At 41.6% G+C, this 17,277-nt stretch overlaps 1 protein-coding gene and 1 long non-coding RNA gene across 5 annotated transcripts in view; one reads left to right on the top strand and one right to left on the bottom strand.

Moving 5' to 3' along the window:
• The window catches only part of taf1c (TATA-box binding protein associated factor, RNA polymerase I subunit C), a 49,949-nt gene extending 35,310 nt beyond the window's left edge, over window positions 1–14,639 (bottom strand). For 2 of the 4 annotated variants that reach the window (XM_030342344.1, XM_030342346.1), the window contains exons 1-2: window positions 14,217–14,639; window positions 11,778–11,886 (exon numbers count right to left, since the gene is read on the bottom strand). In XM_030342344.1, the coding sequence (XP_030198204.1) occupies window positions 11,778–11,886; window positions 14,217–14,342 (235 nt within the window). In that variant the 5' untranslated portion in view covers window positions 14,343–14,639. Of the gene's footprint in view, window positions 1–11,764; window positions 11,887–14,216 lie in introns of those variants that run through there. The other 2 variants (XM_030342348.1, XM_030342347.1) reach the window with 2 other exon arrangements.
• Window positions 2,979–3,640, top strand: LOC115532519 (uncharacterized). The gene is made up of 3 exons (XR_003974059.1): window positions 2,979–3,191; window positions 3,317–3,392; window positions 3,468–3,640. It is a non-coding gene; the product is annotated as an uncharacterized LOC115532519 (long non-coding RNA).
• Window positions 14,640–17,277: the final 2,638 nt, after the last annotated feature.

Below are 17,277 nucleotides of genomic sequence, written 5' to 3'. Positions count from 1 at the left end.
ATTAAAGGCCATTGTGCAGGTTTCATTTTTTTCGGATTTGTGCCATTTGCTTGTTGGTAATAAACATTTGAATGGTTACCGATTGTATTTAATGTTGTTGGGTATCACAAAACGGAATTTAATACGAAAAAGTGGGTCATATTGGAGCGGTTTGCGATAGCTTCTCATTTCTCCCGGAAAGCGTTGCATGACGTCACGGTAGGGAGACGACAGACGTAGCCCTTCGAGACCCATTGAGAGTAGAGAGTACGAGAGAGATAAGAGATAGATAAGTAAGAGATAAATACATAGATACATATATAGATAGCCTAGCTAGATAGATGGATAGACATATAGATAGATAGAGATAGACAGCATAGATAGATATAGACCGAGAGATAGGGAGACAGACAGATAGCATAGCGAGTTAGGTAGGTGGGTAGGTAGGTGTAGCTTTAGAATGGTGTACAACTGTGTTTGTGCTGGGTGTAATAACTCTAGCAGAACAGGACACAGGGTCCATGCCTTTCCGAAGGACAAGGCAACCCTCAGACAGTGGGTACAGTTTGTCCGCGTTCGACGGGCAGATTTTTCTATTCCCTCGGTCACAAAGAACTCCAAGATCTGCAGCGCTCATTTCACGGAGGAGGATTACGACCAAGGGGATGTCAGGATGGTATCTCTCGGGTTAAAGAGGCTGGCACAGCTTATTCCGAACGCCGTCCCTTCTGTGCACACGCATCTCTCTGTCTGCCCTGCCCCGAGACCGAGAGGCACCAAGATCAGTGCCGCCAGCCGCAAGCGAGAGCTGGCTATGGTAAGCCTCATGCTAATGTTTACAAGCTGTGCGTTAGCTAGCCCTGTGTATACTACATACCGTATTCCCTTTGACACCGCCTCCACTACAGTCATGACTCATGATCAGTCTGACATTAGAAAAGAACATTTCGTGATTCATGAATATGAACCAAAACAAAATTGTCCTGAAGTAAATGTCCAAAAGCTTGTCATATCTAACTAGAAAGCGCCATGGCTAGTGTTTGGATCACTGGCGCTCATCAAGCGGCTTTCACAACAGTGTGTGTGTGTTTGATTTAGTTTATGGATTTAATTGCCCTTTTCCTGATGGAAAGTGACTATTACGGTCCTCTTTCATATGTATTTAGATGTGACCGTGTCGCTGACGCTAATTTATTTACGCAAGATGTTGACAGATGCCTCACCGTGTGAGACCACGGACAGTGTCAATGCTGCTACGGTAGAGGACCCCTTGCCCTACTCCACTTGTGACACTGGGACACAGTGTATTTTGAAGCCCCTTGGAAGGTCTCACGGTAAATCTTGTTATTTTTTTGGTGGTTGATATGCTGTCTAAAACATACGTTGCCAAATTATATGCATGCAGGACATTTCCAAACACATTGCTAAAATTAATACATAACCTAGATCAAAACCTAACCGCTTAGATTTGCCATGATTGTCATATGTTTGGGTATGTTTATTGACTTTGCCACAGCTGTGCAAGTGAACCTGAAGCCCAAGATGGTCAGCATGGGGACACAAACTTTCACCCCCCTCACTAGTCCTGACCCAACGGATGGAGAAGATGATCTCTCTGTCATCAGTGATGCATCATGGGTACCAGGAGACCAGATGTCTGAGGAGGATGGAGGTGTTGTGGGAGGAGCCATCTGAAACTTGTGACCCCCACCAAAAGTGAGATAATTCAAAGCCAACATAGACCAACTTTGAATTTTCATTTTCGTGCATCTGTAGTTTGACTGACACCCCCCCCCCTCTTTTTTGTTGTAGTGGCATTGACAAATTCATTGTTTGCCAAGAGGAGCTCATGGCCCTGTTTGCCATCTGTCCGGCCTGTTGTGAGAAGTCAGATAGTAGAATCGTGCAGCAGGAAGGAACATTTGTTAAAATAGAGCAGGTAGGGTTTTGTTTACACTGCAGGCAATATCTGATTAGAAAATCAGAATATCTTATTAAAATCGAATAGCCCTGACTGTCTGCCCACATAGCTCATTGCAAGTGATCAGTGCATCCACCTATCCACATTAGTTGCTATAACAGTCAAATATCTTGTGGATTTATAATGGCTAGCTTGGTTGGTGCTGACGTTGCTTCTTTTTCAAATTTGTCTTTCCAGTTAATTTACAATGCATGTACCAGGCTTGCTTTAGTCTGTGGGTTTATGATGCCATCATATTTGAGTGTTATACACTACTTGTCTTTGTGTTGTTTTTTTTCTAAATATCTAGGTCTGTGCATGTGGCTACCAGCGTTTCTGGCAAAACCAGCCGATCCTTAACAGGAATATGCCAACCTGTAACCTCCTTTTAAGCGGGGCCATCCATTTCTCAGGATGTTTGGCCACCCAGACATTACGGATGATGACCCTGTTTGGCCTTCAGTGCATCAGCGCAAGCACTTTCTTTCGCCATCAGCGCCGTTACACCATCCCCGTCATCATTCAGGCCTGGCAGAACGAGCAGGCCAAGAATTTTAGTGACCTCAAGGCAATGGATGGAGGCCTAGTTGTTGCTGGTGACTGCAGGTAAAGCAGAATTTGTTGATTCTATGCTAGCTGCCACTAAGGGGTATGAACTTTAATAATCTCATGTCATTGTTAATTTTGTATCCTAATACTGTTCTCCACACTTTGTTTGTGCGAGAGCTCATAGACCAGTTGCACATTTTTATTTTATTTGTTATCATGTAGGGCGGCTTTAGTTTACATTTGCAGATGTCATGGTGGATTGTCTTTACAGACACTGGTTATTAAAAACTTGAAACATAATTTTAATTTCTAATTATCCCCAGGTCAGATTCTCCAGGGCACTGTGCAAAGTACGGCTCCTACACATTGATAGAGGACAGAGTAAACAAGGTGGTTGATGTTCAGCTTGTTCAGGTAAGCCTGATGTTTTTAGACAGAAAGAAATGAACTCTCTGCAATTTGTTAAATGGACTGCATCTTAATATAGCACTTTTCCACGTGTACAACCATGCATAGGGCTTTATTATGCATCACGCCATCTTCACCTCCACCACCATTCTAGACTTACACTTATATTATGTTGCAGAGCTCAGAGGTCCCCAACAGCTCTTGGTGTGAGATAGAGGGGCTCAAGCACAGCATCGGCTTGCTGAGGCGGAACGACCTGCATTTGTCAACCCTCATCACAGACAGACATCGCCAGGTATTTACAAAAAAAAAAAGAATGTAGATTTATGAATTTCACTGAGGCTGGACGTTTGTGCTTTGCTGATGCACTGAGGGCCAGACAGTGCAAGCATCCACAAAAGTTTGCTCTTTACTCCTTAGGTTGCCAAATGGGTGAGAGAAGAGCTGTGCCCTGAAGGGACACAGCATTATTTTGATGTCTGGCACATTGGGAAAAGTATGTATCCATTGTTGGAACGTTTAAGCAGTTTTTGTTATTGCATTTCGATTAATACCATTTGTTCTAAACCAGGTCTGGGGAAGGCCTTGGATACAGCCTCAAAAGACAGACAGTGTGAACAACTACAGTTGTGGAGGCCAGCCATAGTGAACCACCTGTACTGGACTGCAGCCTCAACCCCTGATGGCAATCCAGCTGTGATGGAGGCCAAATGGAGAAGCTTGGTGAATCACATTCAGGACATCCACGACCACCCCTGCCTTCTCCAGTTGCGCTCATGCCCCTCTGGAGGGGGATCAACGAGATAAAGAGTGGCTGGAACCAGGTATAGTACACAGTATGTGGCATTATGCATGCTCTACAGCAGGGGTTTTCAAAGTGTGAGAGAGTGAGCCCCCCCTCAGAGAAAAAAATTCAGCTGAGCCCCCCCAATTTTTTTTTCTAAATACCTGTGTTTTGAAAGCTATTTTAATTATTTTACACATTTCAAACATCTCCGATCATAATTTTAAAACATTTGGAACATATTTTTGAAACATTCGAAACAAATTTTTTAACATATTTTTTAAACATTTCTGAAACATTACAACATCTTTTTGCGTTTTTAAACAACACAATTTAACAACTTTATCTAAGCATGTTTTAGCTTAACCTTTTTTAAATACATTTGAACATCTTAATCTGTGTAAACTGCCAGTTTACAGATTCATTCAGGGTCCCCGACTCTGAATTTTCTGAGTCGAATCAGATCTGCCTTTTCAGTCCAGAGATTCGACTATTCGGCGGGGTTTGTTTACCGGCGTTGCTATGGTGACCTAAATTATAAGCAACTGAAAACGACGCCGGTTTGAAACTAAAACTGTGATTCTGAAAAAAGTATAAATGCTATCAAAATTCCGTTTAGATAGTATTGAAGATACAAGTGTGTAGATTTGTTTAATGGTTTGAACGTTGGTAAACGGTTGAAAAAGGAATGAGTTACGATGTCTAGAAGTAGGTGTATCAGAATGGGCTGACGTCTTCAATGAAAAGAGCTGAAAACGAAGCAGTATGAACCTAAAACTGTGATTCTGAAGACATTTTAAATGATATCGAAATTCTGTTTCGATATTATTGAAGATACAAGTGTGTAGATTTGTTAAATGGTTTGCACGAAGATAAACGGTTGAAATTTGATTTAGTTATGTTACTTCTACAGTTGAAGTACGACTGATGATTTGAATCATCGTCTTTCAGGGTTTTTTTCGGGTTTATTTTTTTCTCACGTCGCGCCCCCCCTGAAGAACTCCCCAGGGGGGGCGCGCCCCACAGTTTGAAAACCACTGCTCTACAGGGTTTCCATTTAAATCATTTTTTCATACTCTGGGGATCTCATAACATTCTGTTTATTGTAAATATGTTTGCTATAATTCATATGCAGGACAATTTCATGTGTGTTTCCACTGGAGAAAAAAAATCGGTCTATTTGTATGTCTGCTGTGTGTGTGCCTACCTATCTTGGTCTCTTGCAGGCTCAATGGCAGCAATAAAACTGGAGGGTATCATCACAAGGACATCCTTACTGAAGGATGTTCGACAGCTGTCTCCGCAGCACCAGACTTACTCCCTTGAAGCCTTCCACTCCCTGATCCTGCACTTCGCGCCCAAGCACACTGGGTTTTCATACCATGGCATGTATAGCAGGTCAGTGCTGTCCAATGGAATAACAATGCCGTATTTGATCATACATACACCAGGTTTCAAAAGTGTTCTCAAATGTGTTATTCTGTAGGCTTCTCTTAGCGGCGCTGCATTACAATTGTAATGCGAACAGAGAGACCGCACGAAGAAGCCATGGTTTGGAGAGGTATAGCGTGCGATATCCACGTTTCAGAAAAGGTGCCTGGGTAGTTGTTCCCATCAAAGAGAAGGCCTCATACGGTAGGCAGTGTCATGCAGTTCATCATATTTTGACATTTGCGCACAAGACATCTGTGACATCGATCTTTATACAGTATTTTATCATTATTATGTCTGCAGGTTATGCAACGTCATTAATCGAGGCCCTTCGGGAGAGCTACATGGATTCACCCAAGGCTCTTCAAGAGGTTAGCGCCAATTTGTCAGCCTGTGCACCCGCCCCCATCGCCAAATCCTTCCAACAAATTCCCAAGGAGGAGGCCGTCAGCCTCTATCTAGCCCAGCAGTCACGCTACAAAAAATTGAATTCGAATATTTTTTTTCCCCACACAGGCCAATCATTTAGTTGTGAGTATGTATATATGTATATAGTAAGTATATGTTATTTTATTTGGTGGTGGTTTTCTGTATGCCGCATGTTTTGTTTTCTCTTTGTGTGCTGTTTATTGCTTGGGTTTTTTGATTGTTCCAGAAAGTTTATTATAACCTTACATTTTAACCCCTTGCGATGACCCTAACATCTCTGTCGACTAACATTATCTCTTGGTTATTTATGGCTGTAACCCATTCATTCCTTTATCAGCATCACCATGGTTACCGCCTCACTGCATGTCGCATGTTTTGTTTTTATTGAATGGGTATTTTACTTAGTTGTGTGCACAAATCATTCCTTTACAGCTCCATTTGCCCCATAATTCATAAAAAAAATTGTAAGAATCCGAAAGGGACCTCTGTGTGCGCTTTTCTCTTGGATCACTATGCGTCTGCTCTATGTGATATCATTGCATGCATGTGTCCGTGAGTGAGTGAGAGAATGTGCTGCAGTCATAGATTGTAAAGACTGGCAAGTTGTCACTGATATCATTAATCAATAATCCACTTATTGTGTTGTTTTCGATTTCATTTGTGAAGACATTATCAATGAAAGTGGCACAGTGGGATGTAATTCTACTGGGTCTGGTGATTTTCAGAATTAGGCTCATACTGTGTGACGAGATCTCGTGCCACGAGATCTCGCAAAATTTAACTCGACGATATTACCCGTCGCGTTAAAAATCTATCTCGCGAGTTTTGTGATTTATCCAAACTTCTATTTGTCGCCTATGGGGGCAGTAATGCGCCATTGCTACATCTAGCCTGCCAGAACCTAAAAAAGGAGAAGGAAAAGAAGAGGAGAAGGAGGGGAAGCAGGGGAAGCATCGAAAGCAGCCATAAGCTGTGTTCGAAATCGTTCCCTATCACGGATATAGTGTACTATATAGGGTGCTCGCCATTTTGTAGTGGTGTTCGAATTCTCAGTTGTGAATTTCATGCACTATGTAGTGCACTTAAAATACCCCAAATTTCAGTGTACATACGATGTAATAATAATAATAATAATACATTTAATTTAGAGGCGCCTTTCAAGACACCCAAGGTCACCTTACAGAGCATATATAGGGCTGAATAACCGCGAAAACGAATACATTTAATCAAAGTACATTTTGGGTACTTTGATTTGGTTTTTCACATAATATTGTTTGCAATTGAAAAAAAGAGAATTATTTTATTTATTTTAATTTAACTTTTATAAATGTTAGTTTTAGTTTCAATTTCATGCATGTAAAGAGTTATAATAAAAACATTTCAAAATGCATGCGCGACTTGGTTAAATAAAAGTCTGTTGGTCCAGTCACATAATTTGTCATTGTAGTTTTCTTAAAATATCGTGTCTCGTCTCGTGAGCTGAGTGTATCGTCACACCCCTAGCAGTGATGTTGCTAGGTACGCGTCCTGCGTCCCTGACGCATTAAAATCTGAAAGGACGCACTAAACTCACTATCCATGCGTCCCGGGGACGCATCTCATTTTCCCCATGAAAAACGATACATTGTGAACATTAAACAACTCGTGTTTAATCACAGTAACTGGACAAAGAAACCTTCTTGTGAGCAGATCGGACAAGCGCTGTTTCAACCCTCTGCGCATCTACCTGGCGCAGACGTGATCCCCTGTACAAAGTATCGCGACATGCTAATTTAGCCGCTACCAAAACAACTAGCTCGTCACCGCTGATTTCATTTCAACAATTAAAAATACGAACTTCATAGTAAATAAACCCACGTTTCCACTGCTCGATGCTGTGCTCATTCGTGTCGAATGAGCAAATCAAACAGGATTTTTTTGCAATCCTTCTGATTGAATATATGTACATTTATGACAAAATCGTGAGGACTAGGCTTGTGACACACACACACACACACACACACACACACACACACACACACACACACACACACACACACACACACACACACACACACACACACACACACACACACACACACACACACACACACACACACACACACACACACACACACACACACACACACACACACGTGGCGCTCGCGCGGTAATAGCTCATTGGCGCCACCTAGTGATCATTATGTGCAAATGCACAGCCTCTCATTAAAATGACTTAGGGGTCATTTGACCCCTCTTGCGGCGCTAGGAGTAAGTAAAAATGGCCCGGCGTTTCTAGTGTTAAACATGAACGGTTGAGTACTCCAGCTCTAACCATATCATACCACCATCAAGAAGTTTAACACTATTAATTTAATTTAAGAAATAGAATAATAATAAAAAAGAAACACATTTTTTAAACTGGGGAGTCGACTCGGGACCCATTGAATTTCTCAGGGACCCACCCAACTCGCCACCTGTGGGTCCCGGGGACTCACTACATTGAAAACCTATCAACATCAATGCCCTAGTACATTGTATTGACAAATTCATATGTAATGTTGGGTTTATTAGGATTTAACAGGTCAACAATGAAATCTCCACAGATAAAAACTATTTTGCTGTTTATTTGAGAAAACATGCCCTCTATCCAGTCCTTAAATATTTCAATGCTTTCAAAGCTAATGACATTTGTGTTTTTCCTTGCAGATTCCAATTGTTATACATTCCAGTAAATTATCAACCATAGTTGTCATACAATCCAATACCCTAAAGTTTAATGACACATCCACATATATTAATACTCCTCCTCCACCCTTGTTTTTTCTGTTATTATACCTGAGTTCATAACCATTTAGTTCGAAGTCTATCCCTTTGTCTGTGTTGATCCATGTTTCAGATATGGCAATTATGTTGAATGGTTGTTTGAATTTATTTAAATATTCCTTGATATTATTGAAGTTTGCATACATACTTCTGCTATTAAAGTGTATAATTGATAGTTTGCCCTTTGATGTAATGCCCCGGTTATACTGGTCATCTGTGTAGTAGCAATATTGTTGTCATTGTTAATATTCGAGAAGAAATTATTGTCCGGGTCTATGTCATGTTCCAAATCCTATAGATTGTGATCAGAGTACTCACATGTTTTTAACTCCAGTTGGTCTTGCTCGCTTATCCTCTGATATATTTGGGTGTTGATTCCAGGTGTATTTGACTGCATTCCGTCAGTGTGTGTCATGATTGTGTGTGTGTCTGCATGTTACCTCATATTCCAGTAGATGATTATTGGTATTTGGAGTTGGAGTGATTGTGTACGGGCGAGCGAGAGTGAGAGAGAGAGCACACCCGGCGTGGTGATGTTTGGCTTGTTGTGGGCTGTCTGTCAGCATCCGCCGGGTAAGACGATGTGCTTTGTGTATGTGTTCAATGTACATCTGTTTGGTCGTATTTGCGGTAGTGTCACGGCCCGATCGGTCATACTTGCAGGCACTCATTTGCAAGTGCACTGATTGCGTGTCCGATAGGCTATACCTGCCATTGATTCAGTTGATTGCTCTTCTAAGTGCCCCAGATTGGTGCCAATTATTGTCGTGTTTGCATTGTAATGCACAACTTTGCCTTTCCTTGTTATAAATCAACGTGCATCCAAAAAACTTTAGCCAATGCAGCCTCCTATGTCAGTGTTGCTTTAAAATATATAGCATATCGGATTAACAAAAGCGTGTGTGTGTTGTCATGTAGGCTAAATACTGATTGTCTTGCATCCAGGAAATATTGTTATGTTATAGGTAGGGATGGGCGTGAGGAATCGATTACTCGAGTACTCCTCGTTACAAATGAACTCGGTTGGTGGACAGGCAAACTCGAGTTTGCATATACACACATAAACAAAGTTTTCTGAAGCAAATGTATCAATTTTCTGTCGGCGCCACTAACGCATGACGTGGGCACAAAGAAAATGAAATGCATCCATTTCCATGGCGCGTTCCGTGCGCAGGCACGCCAGAATTCAAAAAGTTAAGAGATGGCGGTTAAAGCAAACCGCAGCGAAGAATTGAAAAACTTTAAAGAAATAGGAGATCATAAGGTGAAATGTAAAATATGCCAAGCGAAATCGAGCTACCAGAAAGTACTATGCGGCAACATATGCTCCTGAAACACAACGGTGAGTTCGGGAAAGCAGACCCGCAGCAACGGTGAAAGTGAAAGTGTGTCGGCTATTTTCACCGCCGCAAGATGCAGCTGTAATCCCGGGCGTGTAGAGAAGATCACAACGCTGAGTATTTCCTTAGTCCATTTGCTGCCATTTTATTTGCAGCTTTAAATTATTTGCAATGGTTAGGCTACTTGTTTCGTTTTTTTTAAACTGTTACAGGCCTTGTTCGACGTGATTTAAATTGTGAGACGCATATTTATTTTTGTAAGGAAAATGTGTTTTGAACGGTAAATAACAAAAATAAATAATGAATACTCTGATAACTGACTGTTTTGATGGAGAATAAGCATTACATGTTTGGTTGGTAATATTGACGTTCATCATCAGGCCTATTCCTGCTGCAGATGCGTTGCATTCTAAAAATAGATTTGATTTAACGAGTACTCGATTGATCCTCGAGGAATTCCTTCGATCACTCGAGTTTGGAATTTACCACTCGTGCCCATCCCTAGTTATAGGCCTACTGCAAAATGTATATCGGTATTGCGCAACAATCGGGAGATGGGGACCCCCGAATATTGACAGGTATTTCGCACACTGGGTAAAAGAAAGCTTAGAAATAAACACTAGGCAAAGATGTTGTTACTGGAGCTAGTAGGCTACCATCAAAACGGAATCGGAAATCTGTTTACAACGTCGGGGGATGCACGGCTGTTCATTGACTAGCTTATAGCAACTCTCCACTCATTCTCCTCTGACCATGCATTTTTTCATCATTTCTAGGCAATTCCTCATTCGCCCTCTCACGTCTGACCGGTTCGAAATTATACGGCTGTGGGCCATCATACAAGTTACTTGTGGTTCTTGCCACCTCTTAGACGCCATAGTTCTACTAGACTGAGGCTACCTTCCACCACGTCTCCCCAACGTGACGGCATTGCCGAACGGCGTTAGAAAACACCTGTTACTGCCAAAAACTGGACTTTAACACTATTGGAGACATTTTATGAATGATAGATATATTTTGAGTGCTTTATTTACCCATTAATCAAAACTTGCGGTTAACCTGCAACACAGCCTTTAACGTACTGGTTGTCAGATCTTCTTAACGTACTGGTTGTCAGAACTTCTAAACGTACTGGTTGTCAGACAGACCTTCTTAACGTACTGGTTGTCAGACAGACCTTCTTAGGCCTGAAAAAAAAAATTGTTTGGTTCCGGTTTCCGACCGACCCTGTCAATGTATGTGCGACCCAAATTATTTTATGAGTTTTATTAAAAAAAAATAAAAAAAAAATAAAAAAAAAATATTTTTAAATGTAATTACGTTTTGGTACAGCACCTCTATAATTACGTTTTGGTACAGCACCTCTTCATTCTCTACAAGGATGAGCGAATTTTCTCGTTTTCAAATGAAAACAACCTACCTATCATTTGCTGCCGCTGGAAAAAATAAAATAAAAAAATAAAATAAATTCCCTACCTACCCATGACCTCAACTGAAAACCAACAGGAACCAAACTTTTTTATTTTTTAGGCCTTAGCGTACTGGTTGTCAGACCTTCTTAGCGTACTGGTTGTCAGGCCTGCTTAACGTACTGGTTGTCAGACCTGCTTAACGTACTGGGCGTCAGACCTTCTTAACGTACTGGTTGTCAGACAGACCTTCTTAGCGTACTGGTTGTCAGACAAACCTTCTTAGCGTACTGGTTGCCAGACAGACCTTCTTAGCGTACTTGTCGTCAGACCTTCTTAACGTACTGGTCGTCAGACCTTCATAATGTACTGGTTGTCAGACAGACCTTCTTAGCGTACTGGTCGTCAGACCTTCTTAACGTACTGGTTGTCAGACAGACCTTCTTAGCGTACTGGTCGTCAGACAGACCTTCTTAGCGTACTGGTTGTCAGACAGACCTTAGCGTACTGGTTGTCAGACAGACCTTCTTAACGTACTGGTTGTCAGACAGACCTTCTTAACGTACTGGTTGTCAAGACAGACCTTCTTAACGTACTGGTTGTCAGACAGACCTTCTTAGCGTACTGGTTGTCAGACAGACCTTCTTAACGTACTGGTTGTCAGACAGACCTTCTTAACGTACTTGGTTTGGGCGGCAGCAGCGGCTGTACCAGGGGCTCCGAGGGGGCCCAGAGGTCTCCTCCAGTCCGCCGTCTGGGTAGGATCTTCAGATGCGCCTCGCTGCATGCTCCCTGCAGAGAGCCAAAGACAACTCAACACTGGCATCTGAGAACATCAACGTCACCCTTTACCGTTACACTACTTGAATACACCGGCATATCCAAGAGGCATTACACAAAACATGCATGTCACAAATGATCATCTTCCAAAGAGTATGCTGGAGTTCTAAAACCTTATGGACTTTTATGGACGTACTCTAAGCAGGGCTGGCCCGAATGTCATTTTTCAGGCTTCGAATACTCGTTGGTTTTTCCGAGCGAATATTCGAATACTCGTTCCAGAAAAAAACACTAGGGATGCACCGATCCGATATTTGTATCGGTATCAGTACCGATATTGAAGACATTTCTAGATCGGGTATCGGTGACAAATGGGCGATCCATATTTAAAAAAATATATATATATATATATTTTTTTTTTTACGTTTATGTACATACTTGAATCCTATTCCTACTACCTTGCTGCTTTGATAATTGAATTTCCCACGAAAATGTTCTCATGGGATTAATAAAAGTGTATCCATCTATCTATTGGCTGATCTATTCAGTTTCTATGCTGTGCGCTGTGAGTGACGTCATAAACAAGCAACACGCCGTGCGGAGCCTACAGTGATTGCAAAATGGAGTGAGCAAAAGGATCTGCTATCTGGAGCTATTTCACTTTACCTAAGCCAGCAAGCTCCACGGCTACATGCAACATATGCAAAGTAAATGTCCCGAGGGGTGGTACTAAACCTTCTAGCTTTAATACCACAAACCTTATAAAGCACCTCCAAAAATTCAAATCTCATGATCCCAGTCTTATATCGGAGGTGAAAAAAGCGGATCGGTGCATCCCTAAAAAAACACCATCAAAAACAACATTAATAATCCCTATATACTCCCTGGAACCGATTTTGACAGTATCTGCATATTTTGTTGAAGTTCCTTAGTTTTTCCCCGTGAAAGCGAACAGCTGTTTCTCTGTTCCAAATCAGCTGTTCTCTGCCATCTCAGCCCTTCCGGGAGCTTTTCAATTCATCCTGGAACGTGCATCATTTCAGGGAATTTGTACAATCAATCCATAACAAATACCGAATATTGATTGTCATATGTGTCCATATTATATCCATTATATATATATATATATATATATATATATATATATATATATATATACATATTCTTCCTCCACCTCTCTCGCTTCTCTGCTTGGTGTCGCTGACGCTTATAGTTTGCCTCCCTCGCTCTGGTAACGTCACGTACGTGAAAAAAAAAACGAAGCTCAGAATACTGATTTAAGCTTCGAATACAAATTTCCCGAACGAGTATTCGAATATTCGAATAATTCGGGCCAGCCCTAACTCTAAGACAACCCAACAAACTAGTCGACATCGAAGGTTACTAATAATTACATTTGAGTTGGTAATGGGTACTGCTAACTTAATCTACTCTCAAAAGAACGTGACAAGACAAGAGGTTCGTAATTTCAAACAAATTTCAAACTGCATTGAATCATTAGTGTAAGCTAATGATGTACGAGTAATTACTCCTCGAGCAAGATAGTGAATTATTTCATTCATCATTCACGCTGGCTCAGAGTGAAAACGCGTTCGCATTTCCTTTACCATGTAGTGCTTTTTGTCCTTCTCGGCAGTTCATAGACCAGAAGAACATGGAAGCCTCCATGAAGCTTACCCGTCCTATGTAACTACAGATTAATTATTCCTCGCTCAGGAGGATAAGTGAGATTTTTGGCAGAGATAATTTTACACCAATGGGGACTTAATTATGTATGAATACGTTGATTTGAGGTAATAAATTACTTGAAAATTAAAATATTACACATTGTCCCTTTAAGGAATAATAAAATAGTCAAATTCAGACTCCTGTTGGAAGGATGGGAGGAGGGGGGTGCAGTCAATGATTTAGAAGAGAAATTGCCTTAGGGAAAAAGCTATTTTGGTGACCTGAGGTCCTTGTCCCGGTGGCACTGTACCGCCTACCCGAGGGGGGCAGCACAAATATGTTGTTTACCCTGATCAGGTGTGTTTAGGCCTGAACAGAGTATTCCCTTAAGAGGTGTGTTGAATATTACCTGAACAGGTATCACCTGTTCAGCTTCCACCTCGATTCTGCATAGACACCCTCCCCCTTCTGGCCACCATTGTACATTGTATTGTATTGTATTGTGTTGTGTTGTATTGTATTATAGTACTTGATGTTTTGAGTATTCCCTGAACAGATGTGTTGAGTATTCCCTGGAACCTGATCAGATTTGACGAGTATTCCCTGGTACCTGATCAGATGTGTTGAGTATATTCCCTGTTACCTAATCAGATGTGTTGACTATTCTATGGTACCTGATCAGATGTGTTGAGTATCCCCTTGTACTCGCCCCATCCTCCGGCGGTGTGTTTGGATCCGCAGTTCGGGGGTCCGGAGCTGAAGTACGTCGGGAACAGTCGGTCAGGAAAACTGTAATCCATTTCTTGATTGTCTCCTAGCTGGTCAGGTCTTCATGGAAACACGTCTCAACATGTTCTTTCACAAACACACGTTTTGACAGTTACGAGTGATCAATGCTAAGCGTTACGAAGTTTAGACGGCGTCCTTGGCATTATTAAACTTAAATTATTAAACATTATTAAACTTATTCCACTTAAAGACGTTGGTTTCTTAAATTGTGCAGAAATAAACGCAAAATAGCACATATTCCTGAGGACAGCAGCACATGGTGACGGCACATGCACAAACAGAGCATGCTGCACACTGCTGACTGCTGACGAGACTACGTCACGACAACAACCAGGAAGCACCGCATGACCACGTGATCACGACGGACCGCCCCATTTTGGACCATACACCTTTTACACGAAGCAAAAAGAAAGCGAGTGGATAGTGCCAAACCTAAGGATTCCCTGGAAGAGGCGAAGGAGCAGCCTACCCTACGTCGCCGTGGGAACGTGTGAAATTTTGAATGGGATTGATTGGGACTGCAGACGAGAGACCAGCAGTGACGTCACGGCGACGGCATGGAAGATCCGTCCACCGGCGGCGGTGTCACGGCGACGTACATAAGGAAATTCCAGGATTCCCATTCAGACAAAATGTACGTCTACTCTCGACGTGTGGATAAGTTCGTCGCCACTAAGACGCCTGCTACCCTACGTCGCCGTGAGAACGCCTGAACTAGAGAGAAGGCTATTTAAATATATTAAAGATTTGCGTGAGAATCTGTATCTCTCCAGCAAAAAGTCATCCGGATATAGCCGTGGTCTCTCTCCCGGTGGATTGCACGAATAATTGGCGCTCCGGTATCAACAGGGCTCTCATCAAAAGGGCATGCCATTGTGAACACATGGAATCTGCGGTGAACGCAGCTTTAAATCCCCAAAACCGGGTTATGTTCCAAACTTAACCTGCACAAAACCTGGTCCGACCAGGTTTGATTCAGAGTATATGTTGCTATAGTAACTAACATACCGTGTTCATTTTGGAACGGAAACCCTAGGGTTACCGCAAACCCAGGGTTAATTTGCCCGGTTATGTGATAAAACCGGCTTTGTGGAATACCCCTCTGCCCTATGAAGTGACATCATGCACATACAATCATCAAAACATTTTTGAGATCTGTTTTAAAACAGTTTGTCTTTTTGACACATAAAAACTAACGTTTTTTATAAAATGTCATCAACTTATTCATCAACAAGTCATTGGATATATTAATACCAGAAAATAATGAAGAAAAAATTATATATATAGACTGGGAATCGAACCCCAGTCCCAACGGCGGCGGCGTGCATATCCTCTCCACACGGCGGCGGCGTAGCTTCTCCACACGTTCATTTCACACGTTGTTATCCTTCTCCAGGGAATCCTGGCACTATCCACTCGCCATATTCTATATCTATCTGGATATCATGGACATCCGCTGCTGAAAGCGTCTCAAATGAAGTACAGGAGCGGAGAAAGGAGCTACAGGAGTTACGTCTCCAACGAGAGTTTGGACTGCAGCGGTCTGCTGGCTCCGACGCAGACATCCGAATTTATATATTTACATTTACATTTAGGGCATTTAGCAGACGCTTTTATCCAAAGCGACTTACCATAGGTACATTTGTCATAATAAGTGCATCAATTTATCGCTGTCGGTACAGAAAGGATGTTCATAGAACCTGGCATTTACACAATGGAAGTCACTTTTTCACAGTCACATTATTTGTATTAGCCTATGTCATTAGCCTAGTCCCTACGTGACGTGGATATGTGTCAGGCAGGGACATTGTTGGTAAGAAAATAGCTTTACGTTACAGATTAATAGTATTATTATTTCTTAATAGGTCTATGTGAAATGATAAATAGCACACAAGTAGTGGGATGTTGAGAGATGCTGTAATTGGAGTTGGGGATGTGCATGTCTTATCAGAATTTATATATATGAATGTGACCGCACCAATAGTACAGAAACAAACAACATTTATAATACAGATTTGTGTAAAGACTTACAGAGACGTGTTTCCAGTTCAAGTCTACCAAAGTTTATTTTTAAATAGTTGAAAAAAGTCATGTTATTATTCTATGAGATGAAAATAGGAGCACTGAAGCGACAGCGCCAGAATGTGACCGTCTCAAACTCCACCAATGCTGGTCCTGGAACAAAAATACTATTAATAAACAATTGGAAAAATGTATGAATTGATACCACCCTACTTATCTGCATGCAAGTACAAACGGCAAACCACCAAACAGCGCCTCCCAAAGATACGGCCCGGACAGGAACACTACTCTAAAAAGAAAGAGCACAGAGACCACATTAGGGCATTGGATATCCAGACACATCAGGTCGTCTTACAGGAAGTTGGGGTAGTTATTGAACTGCACCCAAAGAGGCTACACACACATACAGGACTGTCAGAAAATTTGAATATTGTGATAAAGTCCTTTATTTTCTGTAATGCAACTAAAAACATGAAAATGTCATACATTCTGGATTCATTACACATCAACTGAAATATTGCAAGCCTTTTGTCGTTTTAATATTGCTGATTATGGCATACAGCTTAAGAAAACTCAAATATCCTATCTCAAAATATTAGAATATCATGAAAAAGTATAATAGCAGGCTATTTAACTGATCACTTGAATCGTCTAATTAACTCGAAACACCTGCAAGGGTTTCCCTGAGCCTTTAAAAACACTCAGCTTGGTTCAGTAAACTAAATCACAAGTATGGGGAAGACTGCTGACCTGACTGCTGTCCAGAGGACCATAATTGACACCCTCCATCAGGAGGGTAAGACACAAAAATAAATTTCCAAAAGAGCAGGCTGTTCCCAGAGTGCAGTTTCAAAGCACATTCACAAAAAGTCTGTTGGAAGGAGGAAATGTGGCAGGAAACGCTGCACAACCAAGAGAGAGGAC

The sequence above is a fragment of the Gadus morhua genome, chromosome 19 (assembly GCF_902167405.1).
Source record: "Gadus morhua chromosome 19, gadMor3.0, whole genome shotgun sequence".
In the NCBI taxonomy this organism is placed as follows: domain Eukaryota; kingdom Metazoa; phylum Chordata; class Actinopteri; order Gadiformes; family Gadidae; genus Gadus; species Gadus morhua.
The sequence above is the reverse complement of the archived record's forward strand: the minus strand, read 5'-3'. Positions and strand labels throughout refer to the sequence as shown.